The sequence below is a fragment of the Melanerpes formicivorus genome, unplaced genomic scaffold, assembly GCF_026170545.1.
Source record: "Melanerpes formicivorus ecotype bairdi unplaced genomic scaffold, bMelFor1.0.p_v2 SCAF_10, whole genome shotgun sequence".
Lineage (NCBI taxonomy): Eukaryota > Metazoa > Chordata > Aves > Piciformes > Picidae > Melanerpes > Melanerpes formicivorus.
In genome coordinates, this window is record NW_027142362.1 from 5342454 (window position 1) to 5364924 (window position 22471).

A 22471-nucleotide genomic window follows, 5' to 3' on the forward strand; every position below is an offset into this window, starting at 1 on the left:
ACAGAATCCTTTCATGCTGACCACCAAGCGACCACAAACGAGCAGGAACCCTTATCCACCTCTGGCTTGTGCCACATCAAGCCTGGAAGCACCTGGCTGAGCCAGAAAGCAACCAGCCCCTCCTTCCAAACCATTCAGTCACATTTTTCCCTGCCACTGTTTGCCAGCCCCAGTGTTAACTCTTCAAAGAGCACACCCAAGGACTCTTTCATCCTCTATCCAAGCCAACATGTCCATGCTTTTTCCCTGCAGCCCCACTGCACTCTCTCATGCTCACCAGGACTTGCCCCTTCGAAAGACAGCCACCCAGCTGCACGAGGGAAGCACTTGATTGGGCTCTTGCTACAATTATCTGCTGAAAGTAGGAGACTGCTTCAGATTTTTAGAGAAAAGAGGGCTTCCCAAGGCAAAGAAAGGGCTGTGAGAAGCTGCTGCCAGGTCAAGGGTTAGCACAATAAATAATGGAATGCTCCTCGCCTCATACTTTCTGCCTTTCCTTAGCTCTGATGCTCAGTTTCATCTTAGGGCTATGAATGATTCACAGAGCCTTAAAAAATAGATAATCTATACCTCCTAGAACAAAGAGCCTGTGTTCAGGGGGTTGTGAGGGAGCAGCATGTGCAGTGCCTGCACTTGGGCTGGGATGTCCCTTGGGAAAGGACCCTTGGGCTTCCTCTTCTCTTTCCAAACCCAGAGGTTGTTCTGGGCTTGAAGCTGAGGTCTGTGGGAGACCTCAGCTCGGTCTCTACCACGAAGGGATGTGGTTGCTGCTGAGGGTCTGCTGAGAATGGCTTTCTTGAGTCACAGCCAGGACCAGCTCAGAGCCAGGCTGCTCTCCTCCACCTGTGGCAGCAGGAGTGTGCAGACAGCGCCGGTGCACAGCAGGGAACCCAAATCCTTGATGCAGGATTACAGATGGGGACTCTGCAGCAAAGACTTACCTCCATGGCACAGCCTCATGGATCATCCCAACTTCCAGCTCTCTGCCTTGGGCAGTAGATCCCAGTTAATGATTGTTCTCTTCTCTTGGAACTCCACCTTTCCATCATCAACATTTGAGTCCTACTGTTGCACACAAACACAAACATACACACAGCCTTGCACCACCATCAGCAAACCTCTACTCACTGCTCCGGGCAAGAACATCACTTCAGGCAATTCCAAGGATGTTATGGCAAAGTAACCTCCTTTCCAACTGAAGAGATGACCATCTTCTTGTTGAGGAACCCATGCATGAGCCTGGGTAAGCTCCTGTGAAAGCTCCAAGCCTGTGAGGATCCATTGTGGCTCAGAAGGGAGCAGAGGCAAAAGCACAGGCAAGAGAAGGAGAAGTCTCAGACAGGGCAGGCTTGGCAGCAAAGTCCTTCATGGCTTGTGTCCAGTAAGCTATGGGATGCCTCCCCTCTCTCCACTGGCAGGCCAAAAGCCCAGGTAGCTTTCAAACCTGAGCTACACAGTGCTACAGACTAACAGCAGAGAAGCCCCAGAAGCCTGAACCAGCCCTCAAGGTTCCTCCTCAAGGGGAGGAGAAAGTTCTTCCCAGAGAGAGTTGTTGGCCATTGGAATGTGCTGCCCAGGGAGGTGGTGGAGTCACTGTCCCTGGAGGTGTTCAAGAGGGGATTGGACGTGGCACTTGGAGCCATGGTTTAGTTGTCAGGAGGTGTTGGGTGCCAGGTTGGACTTGATGATCTCTGAGGTCTTTTCCAACCTTATTGATTCTATGATTCCATGATACTTACTCATTTGGCTGTTCAGGAGGCTTCTCTGTTTCCTAAAGGAGATTCTGTTTAGTTTTGATGAGAGAGATTCTTCCTTCCTTGTAAAATTGTTATTGGGATCAACCTGCCCCTGTTTTCTTTGAGGCTTAGGCCAGCTCCTCTGAATCCAGGGATGGAAATTTGGCACAAGATTAGATGCTTCATGCACTACAGTCATGCAGAGGAGCTTAAGGACCTAAACAGAACAGTACCCAATTCCCAGGAGTCCCCTCTGAGATGTTCAGTATTAAACCAAAGTTTCAGCCTAGAGACAGGACAGGATTTTCATCCAGGATGCTCTGCCAGGGATTTTACTGCCTTCTTCTGAAGCTGTGGCTATACAGACCTTCTGTTAGGGTCCAGTGACAAGCATTTCCTCTGGCTGTGGAAGAGGTGATCCATCTATAACACACTCTGCTGGCACCAGGCAGAAAGTTAAGGCACACTGGAGGCTTTTTAGCTTATTGATGATGGAAATGAGAGGCTGGCACTATCACCATGGAGCCACACTTGCAGTCCTATGCTCCTGAGCTGTCCAAAGGACTGGAGGGCCATGCTGGAAACCTCCCACAGCTCTGCCATACCTGCTGGCAGCCCCAGCTGCATCCTCCAGCCACCAGACCTGACCTGGCAGTCAAAGAGGAGTGGCAGTGAGGGTTAAGTCCAGTCTCCAGCAGCATTTGGATCTTCTGGTTTTCCACCTTCATGCAGTGCCAGATCTGCAACATTTCCAGCCAGAGGAGCCCCTGCTAGCTCCTGAGCATGGATTGACAGTTCCTTACTGATACCATCTAATGCAGTTGGTTATTCTTCATGCATTTGGAGCAGATCTATCAAAATAATTCCTGCTAGAGGTCTGAATTCATCATATTACACACAACAGCTCCCTGCAAAGAGAGAAATGGCACTTACCTGTCTTTAAGTGAGTCCCTTCTCTGTTGCCTGCAATGTCTGTGCACTGAGAGACATGATGGGTTTGGGGGATGTGCACTCCTGGAGCTGCTCCAGTGGCACTCAGAGTATGACTGGAGCTTAAACACTCTGAAACCTGCCAGCCCCACTGGCACCATTCCATGTCAAAACCAAATGTACACAAGCCAAACCTGCCATCACCTTCAGCAGTCTACAGGGGACTGGACCAGGCACCAGCAAGAAAGTGACTGTGCAAGCTGTTCCTGCTGTCCCCAGACATTGCATGGCCCTGATGCAGCACAAGTACAATGCTCTGTTGATCCACAGCATCTTTACAATTAGGAGGCAACAAAGCCTCCTGAGGAAATCTGAGCAGAGGTACAACTCTTCAGCCTGCTAAGGGCAAGCTCACACCAGTGGTGTTTGAAATGTGCAGACTGCATTACCATGATGCCACCTCACATCCCTGGTATTTGCACCAGGGACTGAACTTGAGCAGGACCAAGCCCTGGACACAGGGAGACCACCACCTGAAAGACCATGAGCTCCTTCTCTTTTGAGTCAGCTGCTGCAATACTCCACTGCCTCACCAATCTAACCCCCAGACTGCAACCCCCCCCTCCCCCTCTCTCTCCCAATTATCTTAATATACAGGCTGGACACATCTCTGACTCACTTAAGATAATGATGACTTGGGCATGATTAGCTTATTCAGATATCCTGGCAGATTACTGAGCCTAATGCAGTGCCAGCCTGGCTCTTCCTGACTTTCTCATGAAGGAGGCTGACCTCCAGCAGCAGCTGCACTGCCATCAGTGGACGGACACCCATGCACAGGTCAGACAGAGGCTGCTCCCAAAATTCAGACTGGAGCCATGAAGGCTGCTTGCTCTGAAAACAAGCTCTCAACTGCTGCAAAGGCCTAAGGAACAACAGTTTTTCATGCCTGCAGACAGAGCTGGTGGAGTGATACCAATCCCAAGAATGAGAAACATAGGCTTAAGGCCAACCCCGAACACCAGATGACCAAAGAGCATCTCTCCATGCTACATTTCTGGCTGAAACATTCCCTCACCCAATGTGAGAGCAAAACCAGCCCCAGTCAGCCAGCCACACAGCATGAATATCTGAAGCAAACCCTCAGAGGAAAAAAGGGAGGGGAAAAAAAAGGCCAAATAGTCTGAAATCATAGGCAAAGCCTTACAAAAAGCCACCCCATCTGCAGGAACCGGGCACAGGTCACAAATGACTCACTAAGAGCAGAGCAAATCATTTAACCAGCACTTGGAACCAATCCCTCTGCAGTGCAGAGAACAATCCAAATGTATTCCTGCTGATTAGTCAGCAGTTGCACTCCCCAAGACAAAAATGAATAGCAAAGTTCAAACCCAGTTGTCTTGCACTTGCACTCTGCTCCACTGCTGGACAGACCATCATCTTCTTTTAGCAAAGCAACCCTCCAGGGCTGGAAGTGTGGGTTGGGATTGATTATAGCTCCTAACTTGACAAACTCAAAGCCTGAGCTCCACCTCACAGCTCTGCCTGGCAAAAGTTCAGTTACCACCCTCTGGAATTTCTCTGATTTCAGCAAGAACACACAGTTACCACTTCTCTGGAAACCAGTTACTAGGATAGGATAGGATAGAATAGAATAGAATAGAATAGAATAGAATAGAATAGAATAGAATAGAATAGAATAGAATAGAATAGAATAGAATAGAATAGAATAGAATAGAATAGAATAGAATAGAATAGAATAGAATAGAATAGGAATAGACCAGACCAGACCAGGTTGGAAAATACCTTCAAGATCATCAAGTCCAAACTATCACCCAACACCATCTCATCAACTAAACCATGGCACCAAGCACCCCATCCAGTCTCTTCCTAAACACCTCCAGTGATGATGACTCCACCACCTCCCTGGGCAACACATTCCAATGGCAAATCACTCTCTGGGAAGAACTTCTTCCTAACATCCAGCCTAAACCTCCCCTGGTGCAGCTTGAGACTGTGTCCTCTTGTTCTGGTGCTGGGTGCCTGGGAGAAGAGACCAACCCCCACCTGGCTACAACCTCCCTTCAGGTAGCTGTAGACAGCAGTGCAGCCAAGAAGGTGAAACTTGAAACAGGAACTGACACAATCAAACTGGTCCCAGCAGAAGCAGAAAGGCATCACATCTGTACCCCTCAGCCCTCTCTGTCTTGCCCACATGGCAGTTCACAAGAAACACAATGGAAGCCACACTGGACATACGGAGTTCTTTTCACCATTGGGTTTCCTATGTTGTTCAAGGCAAAGGAGGATCTCTGCGATCCCCACAGGGTAGGATGTCCTACAGCCTGCACTGCACCCCTGTGACACAAGAAACTCAGGCCAGTGAAGATGTGGGGACCTATGGCTGATGCTTTGTGGTGTTCTCAGACCACATGACGGCACCACCAGGGAGCCATGAGGAGAGGGGAGGGGAGAGATGGGAGAAACCATAACATATCAGCAGAGGCAAAGCAAAATGCCCCACAAGAGCAGAGGAAGGTCAGGGCATCACTTCACCAGGTAAAGCACCTTTCCCAGCTCTGTGTGTGTGTGCTGCTCTCCTGCCCTACTCTTTCCCTTTCAAAGCAGCTTTATGCAATTTCCCACAGCTTGTTAAACTGTTCTGCAGGTTGATGATGGTCTGCAGGCACTGCTAAGTACACACTGAATAAGGACTCTTGGACTCATTGCATGAACTGCTCCAGAAGCACTTCAAAATGTTAAGCAGAAATGAAGTCACCCAGCATTGATTTCTTGCATGCTCTCTTCCCACTGCTCCTGCAAACCTGTGGGGTTTAGCTTTCCTGCTGTGTCTAGCCCTCTTTATCCCCTGCTAATGTCAGGGCTTAACCTGGAGGATCTGCAGCTTGTTCTGGGTACAAATCAGAGCAGAGTGGCAATGCACTGCCACAGTTTGCTGAGACAGCAAGAGGCACCTTATTCTGATTGTCCACTTCTGCCTCTGCCTCCCTGGCCAGCAAGGCACAGGCACATGCCAAAAAGGCCACAGACCTGGGAGCAGGGAAAAGCAGCACCTTCCAAAAGAAGTTCCAGCCTCTTGGGAAAGAAGGGCTGGCCCCTTGCATGCACCTCTAGATGAACAACAGAGCAGCAAAGTACAAGGCTCAGCTGATGCAACTTGGATGACCACCTGTGGCGGCTCAACGTTCTCCAGACACGATCTACAGCATCGCACATCAAACACTTGCCTGCAGCAAGTCCAAGCCCAAGGTGCCCCTGGGCCATGCATTGCTTCCATCATGCAGAGAGCTACTGTGCCAGGATGATAACGTGTCCATCACACTCATTATAGACATGAACTAAAAACAACCATTAAAATGCAACTGCATCCCTTTAGAGTCAAAACTCAAGGCAAGAAAGCTTTGCTTCTCTGCTTGTCCACATACAGTAGGTAAGGTTGTGACTGTCAGGTGGAGCTGGTCTGTACCACTGCCTGCATTCTATCAAACCAGTACCCCAGCTCCTTCAGTAGGAAGCTCTGGGAACAGGTCAAGAGTCACTTGAAGGCAGTGTGAGGAGGGAGAGCAGGACAACAGCACCAACTCATGGTCCACCTGTCTTGAAAAGCACAGAGCTTTCATGTGGGTACAGCAGGCAACAGAGGCAACCAAGAAGCAAGCAAAAGGAGAAACAAGTGCCCAACCCCTCTGCAATGCATGTCAGAGCCCACAGGCAGAGTTCAGCCAGCTCCTTGTGAACTGGCAGCACCAAAACCATCGTGGGAACTCACAGGTAAGGAATCAGTTTCTATAAATACAAAGCAAAGTGAACTGAGGCTGACCACACCAGCAGGCCACACCAGCAACTGGCTAAATCAACCCTCTGTTTGCAATATTTCTGGGCTGTGAAACCTGATGACAGACCCTGGAGCAGTGGGGAGGAAAATACAGAGCTTCCAACACCCATGTTTGTTTCCCACACCTCAGAAGGGAAAAGGTAATTGAGATGAAATTTGTTGCAGCTCAGCTGCCCACCCTGTGTTCAGGAGACAGCCTTTTGTCTCAGGCATCACACACACCCCTAGAAAGGTAAGGATCTCAGCCATCACCTAACCCTGTGAAGCACAGCACCCTATCACCTGGAGAAGCATGCTCATTAGGAGGGAAGGGCAGGCAGAAATTCATTCATGGCATCATTTGAGGCATTTGCTTGTAAGTCATGCCAGGAGTTACAGGAACAGAAGGATACTGGCAAGCATGTTCCTGTTTTGCTCACCAAAACTCTCACTGGCTTTGCTTAGAGAGTTCTACCACCATCCACCAATATCAGCTTAAACACATCCCCAGCCTCATGCTCACAGTCACCCGCAGGGTGGCACAGCAGCTTGAAGTCACATAAATGATGTCTCCTGGTAACAATACTAAGCCACAGCCACCAATACACATCCTCATGCTGAGCCCCTCAACCTGCAGAGCAGTTCCTCTCTCCTCCTGGAGCAATCAACTGTCCTCATGTGAACTCCCAAGGAGGAAATCAAGTGCAGCACTCACCTGTACCCCACTGCCTCTACATCAGATGCATCTTTGCTGGCTTAATAGGAGGCTAATTGTCCCTGCTGAAGGCACAAGAGTCCAACACCCAACAGGAGAGCAATTTGCAGAGCCAAGCAGGGAGACCTGCAGCAACAACACGTCCTGAAACAAAAGCATTGCAGCTAGAACAATCATTCAGTGCCAAGCTCCTCGAGAGATAAGTCTCCTAATCAACCTCCTTCCACTAAGCACAGAAACTTGTCTGCACAAATCCTGACACCACCTTCCAGCAGCACCACCTTGTCCCTGAGAATATCACAGAACCACCGAGGTTGGAAGAGACCTCAAAGATCATCGAGTCCAACCTGTCACCACAGACCTCATGAGTAAACCATGGCACCAAGTGCCCTTCTTGAACACCTCCAGGGATGGTGACTCCACCACCTCCCTGGGCAGCACATTCCCATGGCTACAACTCTCAGTAAAGAACTTTCTCCTCACCTCCAGCCTAAACTTCCCCTGGCGCAGCTTGAGACCGTGTCCCATGACCAAAACAACCCCCCCTCAAAACCAACAGGTTGTCAACTGAGATCATCAGCAGCTAAGGTCTCAGGCAAGCAAACACCTTGTGGTGCCTGCTGAGAGGGACAGAAGCAAGAGCTACACCTGGGCAAGGTTTCACATCACAGCCACGGATCCCCCATGCCCCCCATCCCCGGCCACTCCGCAGCACCCCGGAGACGCAGCCGAACCCCCATCCACGGACGAGCTGGTGAAGAAGTAGACTATAGGACGTGGCATTCTGAACTTCTCTTTATTGTGTCTCCAAAGAAGAGGCCTGATGCAGCTGTTTCGTTAGAAAATAAAGTGTTTATTAAGAAACTAGACATTGAACACCCCTATAAGTCTCTGTGAAAAGGGAGGGACCGTCCCCTTTCCCATTAGCACAGGATGAGAGTTATGGCAAGAGAAGAATGCTCAAGGGTGGGAGGAGTCTCACTGACGGGGGGGGGGGGGGTGAGGGTGGGGGGGGAGAAAAATGAGGTAATGGTTTACAATCATTAAAAAATAAACTTAAAGGGTTTGTTTTGTTCAAGGGAAAACAAAAAAAAAAAAACCAAACAACCAAACAAGACAAAAAGAAATCAAATAAAAAGAAGTAACAACCCCATCCTTAAACCTGCTACTTAAAGCCAGCAAGTTGCAAAACAGCCAGGACTTGGCTTTTCGGTCTTTCAGCAGTGAGGAATCAGAGACTTGACCTGGTGTTAAACAAATGGAGACATCCATCACAGTGGGGAGAACTGCTTTAAATTATGCTGTACGCTCCAGAGGATTTCTTCTAAGCAGAGATGGACCTGAGCTGCAAAAAAATTCCACCTTTCCTCTGCTAGGGTGTTTGGGTATAGGCTTCTGGTCCAGGCTCGCGGATGTATCTCTACGGCTGATACACACGGTTGAGAGCAGAGTCCCCTGAACGGTGCTAGGGAGAGGAGACAGTTCAGATGGACAGGACACCCCCAGGTCAGGTGGGCGACTCCCAGGATATGGGGGTGGGGGGGGGGGGAAAGGGATTCAGTTCAGACAAGCACCCAGTGATTCACCTGCTTGGTGAAGCTCCTCCTCACTCTGAGAGTCTGCAGAACTGAGGTGTCAAGAGCATGGCCGCAGGTCCTCTCTGGCAGTGCACCTCTTGCATTTCCAGCTCCGATGCGGGCAGGAAACGGCGTTGGGAGTTTTGGTCATGGTTTCTGAAGCCATCCAACCTGAGCCAGGCCTCCTCATCCTAACACAGGTGCCCCCCTAAGGCATGTCCATTAACTTAAAGCAATCTGCTACCGTTTCTCCTGGACTCTTCTATTGCACTTTGACCTCTTTTACATGAGTGAACCAGGAGAAGAAGCAAGAGAATGGAATATTCCCAAGGACGTCTCCATGGGCGAGCTGTTAACAAAACCTCCTGGCAATCTCCAGGGTGGTTCATGCAGGTCACCTGTAAAGGCAAGATGAAGCAGAACATCCCATTCTGAGGCTTCTGCCCAGCTCTGGTGGAGGGGGGCTGTGATTCTTTCCAGCGGCAGTGACCCTTCAGGGCTGGTGATTTAGAGACATCCCTGATGCGAGAAGGTCATCTGGGGCCACCAAGAAGGCAAGCAAAGCTGAGTGGCTGGTGAGCAAGCTCCTGGTTCAATACTCCTTTCAGAAAAGGATCTGGCCAGACCTGAAGCTTTTGGAAGGTTTCTGTTTTCTCTCCTCTAGAGAAAAATCTGCCTTGCTTATAGGTTATCAGTGATACGTGCAAGCAAATCTCTGTTTCCCGGACACATGACATCCAGAGAGTCCAAGGAAAGCCTCGCAAGTTGCTGTGAGGGCAGCTGGCTTCTCTTGAGGACAGGATCAAAGGCTTTACTTTTCCATCTGAGAGGCTTTGGATGAAGTAAGACAAAAGTGGGATGGGGTGGGGGGAGCAAACACAAATATAGGCCAGAGAACAGGATCGATATTCCTGTTTATGCCAGAGAAGAAGCAACAGAATACTTAGGTTTTTAAACTCCCCTTCAGTCAGTCAGCCTCAAGCTGATGGCTCTGGGTACGTGACTGGGTTGCAATCAATCTCTACCTGGGTAGAAATACAGGGGAGAGCTAAAGGGGCTGGGAAAGGCCCAGCAACCGGGACCTGAGTGTGTCTGATACCTTGTTCCGCTTTGCTCCCTGCCCTAGCGCTGGCAAGGACACAGACTCTCCTGCGCCGCGGATTCTCCACCCGCGCAGGAAGTCCGGGCAACCCCTCAGCTAAAGCTCATCATTCAAGCAGCAGGGAGAGACCAGAGCACAGCAACGATACAGTCAGATCCAACAGAGCCTCTCTAACACACACGGATAGACAGACAGACAAACAGGGAGGGAGGGGAGGAAAAAAAAAGCCTCCTAGAACATGTGCACTTCAAAGACAACCACATTGTCTTCCTGTCAGAGAAGTAAGGTTAGGTGTTGGTTGTTTTGCTTTGTTTCTCTCTTTTTTTTCTCCGTTACTCCTTCCAACATTATTTCCTGCGCAAGAACTGGGAGCAGGGCTGCCTTGGTCCTTACCAAAACCAAAAAGTCTTCCTTCTGCTTTAGGTTTCTTCCAGGCTCCCCCACCTCGGCTGGCTCCGGGAGACCTCCCGTGGCGGGGCGGGGAGAGGGGAGGGTGGGGAGGCGCCGGCGGCATTCGCTTGGGTCGGTGCGAAGACAACAAAAGCTTACAAAGGTAAAAACTCCGAGCAGGGAGGGCAGGACTAAAGATGGCAGTTGGGTTGGCTTGCTTGGTTTCGTTTGCTTGCTTTGTTTTTTGTGGTTGTATTTTAAAGCACAAAATAAAAGAAAGAAGGAGAGAGAAACTAAGTACAACGCGGGACTGTGGTATTAGGATGACTCCTTTGCTCCATCGGCTTTTCGTTTAATTCTCTTTATTGGTGTTGTGGGAGGGGTTTGGTTTGTTGTTGTTTTGTGGGGTTTTTTTTTTGCTCTCATTGCTGCTTGTTTGTGCCTTGCAGGAATATTTAACGAACACAGCAACCATTGGAAGGAGGGGAGCGGGGGGGAAGGGGAAATAAAAACAAACAACCACCCTGTTATCTGGTGACAGAGAGAAAATAAAAGCAACAACCCCACAGTTTCAGTTGGCTTTAACAGGCAGGGCTGCAGAGTCCTAGTAGGAGGAGACCTCAATCCATTCAGTATTCCTAAGGTTGGCAGAGACCTCAAAGATCATCGAGTCCAACCTGTCGCAGACCACCGCTTAACTGCTTCCCACCACTTTGAGGGCACAGCCTATAAACTTGACATCAGAACAGGGACTTTTAAGGAGTTGGTTTTTGTTTGTGTGTGTGTGTGTTTTGTGGTTTTGTTTTTTGTTTGTTTGTTTTTGTTTTTGTTTTGTTTTGTTTTTTAAAAGCCATGACGTCCTTTGCTGAAATAAACACTGACATCCTCAACATAAATGCCTTGGTTAAGAGGTTTGGAATGTCCAGGGAGGCTTATTGGATTCAACATAATTTCTCTGAAACCTAAAGGGGGGAAAAAAACAGACAAAAGAAAAAAGCAAAAAATAAAGTAAACGAAAAAGCAAAAAAAGAGCAAAACTAGAACAAAAGAAAAGAGAGAGATATCGACACACAGGTAATTATTAAAAAAGAACCAAAGGGACAACCAGCAAATGGCTGCTGTCAACTTAAAGCCAAAACACCTTCTCTGGGCAGGGCTAAGCTCACTCTGGCTTTGCACGAGGAGCAGGCAATCGCTTCGTGTGGTGCTTGCAGGCACGAGTGCTCTGAGGACAAGGGGCATGCGAGCTGTCTGGACAGAGAAGAGGGAACAAGGTTCTTCTAGAAGTTCCCAGCAATTCCTACCTAATTCCTACCTACTCCCTATTTCCCCTAGGCAGGGAGCGAGGAAAACAGAATCCTTCCTACAGCTGCTTTTCTCTCCTGATTTATTTAGACTTGACATCTCTCCTGATTTATTTGACGGCTTAATGCTTCTCAAGCTGGAGAGCATCATCGCAAGGCTGGAGAGACCTGACTCTCATGGAATCAGCCAGGTTGGAAAAGACCTCAGAGATCATCAAGTCCAACCTATTGCCTAACACCTCCTGACAGCTAAACCACGGCTCCAAGTGCCTTTTTTAACACCTCCAGGGATGGTGACTCCACCACCTCCCTGGGCAGCAAATTCCAATGGCCAGTTCCTCTTTCTGGGAAGAACTTTCTCCTCACCTCCAGCCTAAACTTCCCTTGGCACAGCTTGAGACTGTGTCCTCTTGTTCTGGTTGCCTGGCAGAAGAGACCAACCCCAACTTGGCTACAGCCTCCCTTCAGGTAGTTGTAGAGAGCAATAAGGTCTCCCCTGAGCCTCCTCTTCTCCAGGCTAAGCAACCCCAGCTCCCTCAGCCTCTCCTCATAGGGCTGTGCTCAAGACCTCTCCCCAGCCTCCCATAACCCTGTAGACTTCCTCAGCTCCAGCTGCACTGGAACCTGCATATTGGAGACATCTCCTTACACAAGCCTATCTCTTTAAAAGTGGGTTAGGATTTGCCAGAAGTACTGACCAGATGAAAAGGGGAAAGGAGTGGAGCAGAGAGAGTAGTAGTGCTCCTGCCTTCAGACCCAAGACATTCAAAACCTGCCGGCATGCTTCCTTCTGCAACCTGTCCTAAGTGATCCTGCTCTAGCAGAGGGAGTTGGACTTGATGATCTCTGGAGATCCCTTCCAACCCCTAACATTCTGTGATTCTATGAAATTCAGCATTTTCAAGGGCTGTGTTAGCCAACTCTTCATGATGCTCCTGCCTTGGCATGCCCCAGCCAGGGAAACCCAGTACTAGCACGTTTCTAACACAGAAATTAGTAGATGATAATTACTATTAAAGACTAAATTAAATGCAAATATTCAGGATTTGCCAGAGAGCAAACTTCTTGTGGAGCACTGGACATGAGCTGCAGAAGGGAAGCCTTCTGCTGAGACGTCCAGTCCCACCATCTGTTCCTCAAGGTCTGACTGAAGAAGGACACATCCTGATGTTTAGGTTCTATTTCCCTTCTTCCTGACTTGAACTCCTGTTTTCTAGCATCTTTTGTGCTAAATCCTGCAAGCTGTTGCAGAAAAGCCCCAAGCATTTGTCTTCAGGTGTCAGCTCATCGGTTTTTACAATGCTTCCTCAGACACCCATTTGTAGCAGCATTGCTGCAGCTGGCTGCAAAGAGACATGGCAGGAACTGGCACATGTCACTGAAGGGAGCTGCTAAGAGTGCAGTGGAGTTGCTCTTAGCTCAGGTCAAGTATGTGAACACAAGAAGTGTCTGGGCCAGCTCTTCAAAATCCCCCATACTGATCCACCAAGTTCCAAGGACAAATATACCCATGGCAGGATCCTAGGGATTGCTCTGATCTCTCACAGCTTCTGAGGGGCCCAAAGGGTTTTCCCAAGACTTCACTGGGATGCCTTGGCTCCACAATTGCTTCAAGGTCTGAAAAATGCTCCTGCTCCTCATACAGTCCCAGGCTCCTCAACAAATCAGGTAAGTTAGCCCAAGTCCAGCATCACTAGAGCAGCACAGAGCAGCTTGGATGCCCTTGTGAATTGGTCTCAGCAGGGAAGGGGCAGAAAGTTTCTCACATTGAATTTACACCAGCCAGATTTTTTTGCCCCCTCCTATTTTTTCTTCCTAGTTTATCTTTTATATCTATTTATATTTCCTCCCTGCACTACCTTGTTCCATCTGCTCATCAAACAGTGCCTCCTGATGAACCTGAGAATGCAGACAAAAGCTGTTTGTTTGGTTTGGAACTGTTGAAACTTGGTTGGGGGGTGGGGAGGGTGGGGAACTCTCTGTTATTCTCTGTGGCCCTGGGAGAGTAAGCCAGGCTCAAGCTTCAGCCCATGTGTCACAAACAAAATTCACAGGCAAACCCCAAGTGTTGAAATATCATTAGCAGTGAGAAAGAGCCTGGCTCAACTCTCAGAGCCAAAGCAGAGCTTAAAGTGCTGATGCTTGGGACTGTGGATGCAGGCTAAGTCCATTTCTTATCAGAGCCACTGGGAGACAAATAAATGTGGCATCCCTGAACGTCACTGTTTACCAGGGTTTGTTTTTCATCATATAAATACATTTTATGGCCACCAAAGGATAGCTGGGAAAGTCTATACTCTACTAGACCAAGTATCTCCAAGGAGCACTCCTGTCTGCTTTATTTTCTTTGCATTTCTTAGCTCTGCTAAATTAAGGCAATTCCACTTCTGGCAGACCACATCCAAGAGGCCTAAAAACCCACTGGGGACGCAGAGCCTCGGCAAAGGGACATATGAAAGATCAGCCAGACTGAAGGCCGGGGACACCCAGGGCTTTGCTCTTTGTTGGCAGCACTGTGCTGTGAATCCCAGCTGCAGGGATCTTCAGTGAGAGCAGGGTCTTTGCAGAACGGGGCTGCAGTAGGGGTTAGCCCACAAGTGACATGCAGTGGCCACTGAGGAGGACAGGAGATGGTTCTGAAGCTGAGGGGCTGAGCACATACCGCTGGCTTGGGAAAGCAATGCAGCATCGGTCATTGGGGCATCCTCTCCTTCTGAGTTATTAAAGTCCCCAGAGAATCTGCAAGAAACACATGCTTCTCTCCTGCCTGCTTTGCTCTCTCTCTCCTCACTGCTGTCCCCTGTATTGCACTGCTACCTTCAACCCCCTCTTCTTGTATGGAGCAGAAACCAACAAGGCTGCCGCTGGGTTTACGTCTCCCCTGTCAGATGTGAGATGGATGATGTGCACTGAGATGGCCAGGGTGCAAATGGGTGAATCTCAACAGGTTCAGAGTTCTAATGCTGCTGTGACAAATGTCATCCTCCCACCACCAAATCTATTGGCTCCTGAAGAAAAATAAAACTGGCTTGGATATATCTTTACAAGAGTTGGGGTAGGGGAGGGGAGGTTGGTTTGATTTTGGTTGTTTCTGGGTTTGGGGCTGGGGTTTTTTGGGTGTTTAGTTGGGGGGTTGGGTTTGGTTTGGGTTTCTTGGGGCTGTTGTGTTTTGGGGGTTGGGTTTTTTTTGTTGGTGATTAGCTTAGTTTGGTTTTGGTGGTTTGGTATTGGAGTTTTTTTTGGTTAGTTGGTTGGGTTTTGATAAAAAGTAGAAGAGCCAAAGGGAGGAAGCAAAAACGAATTAGGAACATTTTAAAGGCAATCTTTTTTTTGGGGGGGGGAGCTCTGCATTTGTCAGCCCTAGCTGGAAAAAAAAGAGAGGGGGAAAATGCTGTCTTTGACATTGGTGGTGAATTTGGAGCAAAACTCTTAATACACAAGCCTGGAAAGAGTAAGCAGGTAAAAAAAACCCCAAACACACCCACCCTGTAGATTCAAATCCAAAGCATCTCCAAAAGACCTACACAACTGGGAAGGCTCTAACAGACTAAACTTGGTGCCTCTCCCTCACTTTTTAAATGAAAACATGACACTGCCTCTACTAAGAGCCATGGTATGGTAGAGGAATAAATGTATGGAGAGTGTTGGAGAACAGGGAAGGAGGAATGAGCTCAGAGTTAGTGTGCAGCTCTAACAGCTTGAGATGGATGGGGCAGGTGGGGCATTCCTCTGAGCAGGCTGTAGGGATGTGCCAATGAAAGGACAAGAGAATTGAAGGCAACCAAACCATGCAATCAGTTTTTGTCCTCAACCCTGGCCATCCACTTAGTCCTCCAGAGCTGTCTTGCACTTTCCAGCACCCTAGCTAATGGGTCTCAGCCTCTCTGCCCCCTGCACATACCCAATCCAGCCTACAGGCCTGTGACAAACCCCCTTCCTCCCCTGCCTGAGAGCAAGACTAAGGAGCCAAACCAGGCCATTTCACCTTGCCTTCTGGTAAAATTGCAGCTATTCCCACATGCCATGCTTCTAGGGCTTTGGACATCTAAGGCTGCTCCAGGACACCTGAGAAGAGCAGCAGGGAGTATGACACAGGAAAATGATGCACAGCTCCTCATGGCAGACCCATCTGCCACAGCAGGAGAAAAGCAGACCAGTTTTGAAACCCAGGGGTGGAAACTGCTCCTAAACCAGCAGCATAAGTAGCTGTGGGAAAGGAAGAGAGAAGCCACAGGATGCCTGCTAACACCTGGCCAAAATGGGTTAAACAAAAATAGCAATTGAAGGGGCAGTGAGTTGGCCAAACATAACACTGCTATCCACACAGCCCACACGAGGCTCTGATCACTCTGCTGTGTTACAGCTGAATTTATGATGGAAAGCAAAAGCAGCAGAAGACTCCAACAACAGCATGCATTTTATCTTTCTCTGTGCACAGATATGAAGTATGAATAGCATCAAAGAAGGCATGAAACCCATCGAGCCTGGCTCACATCCAGAGTGAAGGAAACAGCCATCCATCTAGTCAAAGGCAGGACTGATACGTCTACATCTGAGGGGAAAGCAACACAGCAATCCAGGTTTCCTGTCACGGATGGGTTCATCTGCAGGGCCGTGAGACAAAACCCTCTGCTTTTTCTCCTCCTCCACCCATACAGCAGGGTGAGATGCAGACCAGTCTGTGGCCTTGCTTGCCACAGCAAGGCAGGTCACAGAAGCTCAGCAAAAGCTCACAGAGTCACAGAATCAGCCAGGTTGGAAGAGACCTCCAAGATCATCAAGTCCAACTGATCACCCAACCCTAACTAATCAACTAAACCATGGCACCAAGTGCCTCAGCCAGTCTCCTCTTAAACACCTCCAGGGATGCTGACCCCACCACCTCCCTGGGCATCCCATCCCAAAGGGCAATCTCTCTTTCTGTGAAGAACTGCTTTCTAAATTCAAACCTAGACTTTCCCCTGCACAGCTTGAGACTGTGTCCTATTGAACAGAATAGAATAGAATTAACCAGGTTGGAAAAGACCTTCGAGATCGAGTTCCATCTATCACCCAACACCATCTGATCAACTCAACCATGGCACCAAGTGCCTCATCCAGTCTCCTCCTAAACACTTCCAGTGATGGTGACTCCACCACCTCCCTGGGCAGCACATCCCAATGGCCAATCTCTCTTTCAGGAAGAATTTCTTCCTAACACCCAGCCTAAACCTCCCCTGGCACAGCTTGAGACTGTGTCCTCTTGTTCTGGTGCTGCTTGCCTGGGAGAAGAGACCAACCCCCACCTGGCTACAATTTCCCTTCAGGTAGGTGTACAGACCACGAGGTTTTCTGTTGTTCTCAGCTGCACACAAGCACATCACCTCCAGCACCACCCATGGTGAAGTCAGAACCTAGACCTCCTCTCATTCACACCAGCCCAACAGAGAAAATCCAACAAGAAAATCCAGCCCACAGGTGAATGTCACACTGATACACAGACCTCAAGCAGAACTTCAAGTAGGTTAACACCTCTTTTAAGATTCAGGAGGCCCTGGGAGCTGCAGAAATGCCTTGTGACTGTTCATTTGCATGGCAACAGGGTCCTTACTCCCTTCCACAGCAGCTTGCCTTGTATCTCTATTCATTTTCCATGGTTTAACCTCAAGCGTGAGAGTATCCCCCTGTAGTCCACAAGACTTGCTGTCACTGGGAACCCCTTAAGGAGTGTGCTAGATGGAGCTCCAGCTCCAGTTTGTGGCGTCTTCATCTTCTCCAAGACCCAAAATCACAAGCAGGGGATCCCTTTGAGGGCAGGAAAAGAAGGGCTGAGGACAAGAGACACGGCAGAAGCGAACAGGTCCAGAAGATCCCATTTCCAGACTCATGCTTCAGTGGAGCAGAGGAAGGGGTAGGAGAACATTTGCAGGCACTGAAGAGCTGAATGATGTTCCTAGAGGATAGGGCAAGGTTTGCAGCCTTCCATGCAGTGAACTCCTTCAGCCTGTGCAAGATTCATTAAACCTTTGGCCAGAGAAGTTCCAGCATCCTTCGCATTTCCTACCGTGGTCACCCTCAGTGTGGGCCATGTCCACATTAGCCAGGATCACAAGTTTGTTTTCTCTGGAACTCTTTCACAGATGGAGTAGTTCCAAGATACTAAATGATGTAGCCTGATAGCTCAGGGAGGCAGAGCTCCAAGATTCCCCACCGATCCCCCGCAGGAAAAGTCTCGAAGTAGGAGAGCACTTGCCAGGGTACACAATCAAAAACCACACCACAAGATGAGGGAGAAAAAAGAATTAAGAGCAAAGGCAAAATGAAAAGAATATCTTCAAGTGTGAGATGCCCTGTGATGTCAGGCAAAGCTACCCTCCCTCTCCAGAGGCCCAGCCAATGCTTTTCTCCAGGCTGCACAGAGGTGCAGCTATTTAAAGCCACTCTGAGGCCCTCTGCATGATGGAGAGCAGCCAGATCAGTTGGGCCTCATCGGTTTTGTTTTCCTTAGATTGAAGCCAGAGTATGTGGAATGACTTGCAAGAGGAGCAGGGAAGGGGGGAGGACTAAGCACCCAGCAGCTTCGCCCACAACCTACAGAGCTTAGCCCCTGCCCCATTGCAGTCCTTCTGGATCCAAGAGGAGGTAGCTGAGCACAGAGGATGCTTGGTTTGTCTCTTGTGACACCCATGGTCTTGCAAAACTCTTGGGGTTTAGACATCAGCCTTGAGAAGAAGCTGCAGGAAAAGGCTTCCAAAGTGCCTGAGCATTTGCTGGTAGCTGATATCCCTTCGCCTGCTTGCACCACCGTGTCCAGGAGCCTTCTCCTCTGCAGTTCTCACCACCCAGGAGGAGCAGCCACTTCTCCCTGCCTCCACAAGTCCTTGTTTCTCACTGCTGTGCGCTCTCTTTGCCTCTGCACTCCAGAAAGCCCAGGGGGCCGCAGCATGAAAGAGCCCATCCCAACAAGTGGTGCATCATTTTCATCACTTTGGGGTTTAAATGTCTTCTTGTGTCAGTTTTTCATTGCTGGTGCTTTTTGTTGGGTTTTTTCTTGTTTCTTTCCAAGTCAGCCCTCAGAGTGCTGCCAATTTCAGGCACGCTGCACAATGTTACAAGAGCTCCTTTCTCATTTCCACTTTGCCTGACAGGTATCCACAGCCCTCTCACACCTCCACCACTCTTTCCCGTTGTTTCAGGTAGCACTAGCTCCCCTTAAGCATTTCAAACAGTTATTGAAACCACTGACTCATCTGCCCAGAAATTGATATATGCTGGGAAGGAATCTGTTTGGGCTCTTGTTTCTTAATTGCTGATTAATTCCAGTTCTGGTACAGCAGATCCACGGGTACCACAGCTCGTCACATCAAAGAACCAACCAGCAAGGGAAGGCCCTGAGTCAGAACTTGCAGCAGAGTTGTTGCAAACTTCTTTTCAGCCAGAGAGCACTTCACAAGCATTAGTTATGCCTGGCTCTTTCCCCAGGGAGGCAGGAGCTGGTATAGTCGTTCCACAGATGGCATAATGGTGGCACAGAGCAGGACCATGGTTTCTCCAAGGTCAAAGAAAGAACTGATGACTGGCTAGGCAGTCAGTTTGGAATAGCCCCAGCTTCCAGGCTCCCACCTGCTCCAGGAAACCTGGGGTCTAGAAGGGCACAGAAGGGCTTGGTAAACAGGATAGAGAAGCAGACAGCAAAGGAGACACGCAGGGTGCTGCTGTGGTCTGTGTCTTGGACCTTCCCTGCCCAGGCAGTGCCAGTGATGCTCTCCTGCTCTTCAGCAGGCTGGCAGAGGAGCTGACCGAGGTCCAGGATAAACCCTTGCTTGCTGAAGTCCCTTTACTCTGCCGTCTGTTCCCGCAATACCTTATGTCATCTAGAAAGGCCAGAGCTGCCCTCCAGGAAGCCCAGGAGTGGTACAAGCCCAAGAGCCTGAAGTGTCAGCTGGAGCATCCTGTGGGGAAACGTGATTTCGTGGAGTTTACAAGCTCAGGATGGAAACTGAGGAGATCTCAGCAGGCAAGGAGGCACTGAGCACTACAGGGGAGTTGTGAATGGGAACAGGAAGAGCTGAGGGCAAAACCACAGCAAGAGCAGCAGGGAGCCTGGAGGAACGAGGCTTTGTTGACTTTTGTTAGGCTGTTTGGATGCTACGTTGTCTGGAATCGTTGTCCTTCATCTGTGCCTCTCCAGTGCTCCTGCTCTGGTGGTTGTTTTAGAAACGAAGGCTGTGCCACCATGGCTCTTCTTCTCTTGACAACTGCCCCACTAGATGCTTCTCAGAACCTTCTGCACCAAAATACATCAGAAGAACGTCATTAATCTGGCTGAGGGAGAGGTCTGTTTTCAGGACCGTGTTTCAGCACCTACCAGTGCATGACAAGCTCTAAAACACACAGCTGAGGGCTGGGTGTGCTTTACCCAGGGGAAGAGGGGACAGCAATCACCAGAACACAGGCTTGCACTAGTATCTTGCTGCTCCTGGGGCACAGCTTGGGTACTGCCCACCAAACGAGTGGCAGGAATTTGTGGTGGGCCTGCAGTTAGTCAGAAGGGAGAAAGGGCTCTGCTCCCACAAAACACACATGGAACACAAGGAAGGTGTGAAAAGCCTGGCAGGACCCTTGCAGCCAGCAAAGCAGAGATGAAGTGAGAAGGAAGCCCTCTGAGCAGTGCATGGGGGGTGCTGCTGAGGAAGGGGGTGCTGCTGGGGAAGGAGACCCTTACCCCAGCCTGCAGCAGAGGGTGAGCTTTGCAGAGCAGGGCAGATCTGATGTATGACAGCAGGGCAGTAAATGAAGACCTAAACCCAAACTGTGTGGCTGCTGTGAATTAGGAGTTTCAATTCAAAGGAAGGGAGAGGAAAAGCCTTTCCTACAAAGGTTTTTCCAGCAAGCTGAGAATCCTTTCCTCTGGCAGTCAGCTCCACACTTAAACTACAGGACTGCCAGACCCTCCTCTGACCCAGTTTCACTCTGGGGTGGAAAATGAGTCTCCCTCTCTCCCTTCTCTCTCTCACACCAGCTCACCTAAATGCACAAGGCATTTAAAGCACATCAACCCAATCTTATTTCACACCATGTAATTCTCTGCAGGCCTTTGTGTCTGCCTTGCCTGTATCACTGGCATGTGCTAATCAAATATCAGCAGAGAGCAGGGACAGGGAAGGGACTGAGCTCCCCAGCCTCTGTATGGGGAGGCATTGCAATGCCAAAACTCCCAGGAATGCTGACTCTCAAAGCCCCATTTTCCTTCCACTAAAGGAAGAAGTTCTTCCCCATGAGGGTGGTGAGACACTGGCACAGGTTGCCCAGGGAGGTGGTGGAAGCCTCATGCCTGGAGGTTTTTAGGGCCAGGCTGGATGTGGCTGTGAGTAACCTGCTGTAGTGTGAGGTGTCCCTGCCCATGGCAGGGGGGTTGGAGCTGGGTGATCCTTAAGGTCTCTTCCAACCCTGACAATTCTATGATTCTGTGACTTCATGCTTGAGAGAAAGGGAATCAACTTTATGTCAAAAGTAAGTTCTTTCCTACTCTTCATCCCTGGAGATATTCAGGGTGAGGCTCAATGGGGCTCTGGACAACCCAATCTAGTTGAGGATGTCCCTGCATACTGCAGGGGGGGTGGACTAGATGACCTTTAGAGGCCCCTCCCAACCCAGTTGATTCTGTGATTTGAAGCCCTGTCTGACACCACAGCCAGGAGATGTCCTCCTCTATGTATGCTGCTCCTCAAAACACGAGCAGCCACACTGGGGCAAAAGCATGCAGATACATTCCACTTCTCATGGCCCTTCCATATTTGCACAGGCAACCAAAAGGTAAGAGAACACAGCCCTGACTTCCAACCTCAGTGCCAACCCAGCCCATGCACAGAGCAAACCGAGCGGAGCGCTACCGAAGGTGCCAGCAGAAAGCAGGGGGGGAGCATGCACACAACCTGCTGCATGTGGCACACGTGGGATGGCCAGTGGGGAAGCATGTGAGGGGAAGGCAGAGAGAGAAGCTGCAGCAGAGAGCACGTGGCAGGGAGCAGAGGAGTGCCAGAGAGGGGCTGGGGAGCGCACGGGCACACACGTGCGGGGCCGGGAGCGCGGCCGCCGCCGAGCCTTTACTCTCACTTTGCATTAGGGGTTTAATGGCTTTTAACAGGAGACTTTGTAAGCAATCAGGAATTGGAACAAAAGGAGCTGGGGGAATAATTATTCTAACCAGGGGAGCTGAAGAACATGGCAAAATGGCGTGCTGAGCAATCATGCTAATTAAAGGCACCCAGAAGAATCAGGAGAGAGACGCCAAATGGTTTTCACTCTGCTGCCCTAATCCACTAACTGCCTCACCGCTGTGACTCCCACCAGCTGAGGGAAGGACAGCTTTGGCTGAGTCAGTTTGGAGCAATAAAGGATGGAGCTACACAACTGACATGGGGGTGGAGGTTGGTCCCCCACTGCTTGGCCCACCAGACTAAACAGCAGCTGCTTAGCGCCAGCAGCCTAGGGTGGGCCCAAATGGTGTCCTCCCCCCAGCCTCTGGCTGAGCAGTAAGGACCCAAACACCCTGCTGCGTGGCTGCCTCTTTGCAATTAGCTGCATTATGTAGCTTAGCATGGAGGTCTGTCCTGGGCTGTGTCCAGGGAGCATGTTTCCAGAACTGAACATTCTGTTTTCCTGTAGCCACAGCTTTGGTCATCACTGAGATGGGTCCACTCAGGTTGGTGCAGGAGCTTTCCAATAGGCAGTCATCTTCTAAGCAGTGAGTATCATCCCAATCTTAAAATGCCATCTTAAAAATATCATCTTAAAGTGCTTGAAGTGCCAGCTGGGTTTTCTGCCACAGCAGCATCAGAAGAGCAAGAACTAACAACTACGACATGGGCAATTTCTTGCCCAGAGCAAGTGGAGACCAGGA

At 49.6% G+C, this 22471-nt stretch overlaps 1 protein-coding gene across 3 annotated transcripts in view; it reads right to left on the reverse strand.

Moving 5' to 3' along the window:
* The window catches only part of NTRK3 (neurotrophic receptor tyrosine kinase 3), a 287748-nt gene that overhangs the window by 81020 nt on the left and 184257 nt on the right, over positions 1 to 22471 (reverse strand). Inside the window, exon 13 of one of the 3 annotated variants that reach the window (XM_068143398.1) lies at positions 8024 to 11247. The exons of the other annotated variants lie outside the window; for them this stretch is intronic. Within the exon in view, the coding sequence (XP_067999499.1) occupies positions 11129 to 11247 (119 nt within the window). The 3' untranslated portion in view covers positions 8024 to 11128. Of the gene's footprint in view, positions 1 to 8023; positions 11248 to 22471 lie in introns of those variants that run through there. 3 annotated transcript variants of the gene reach the window in all.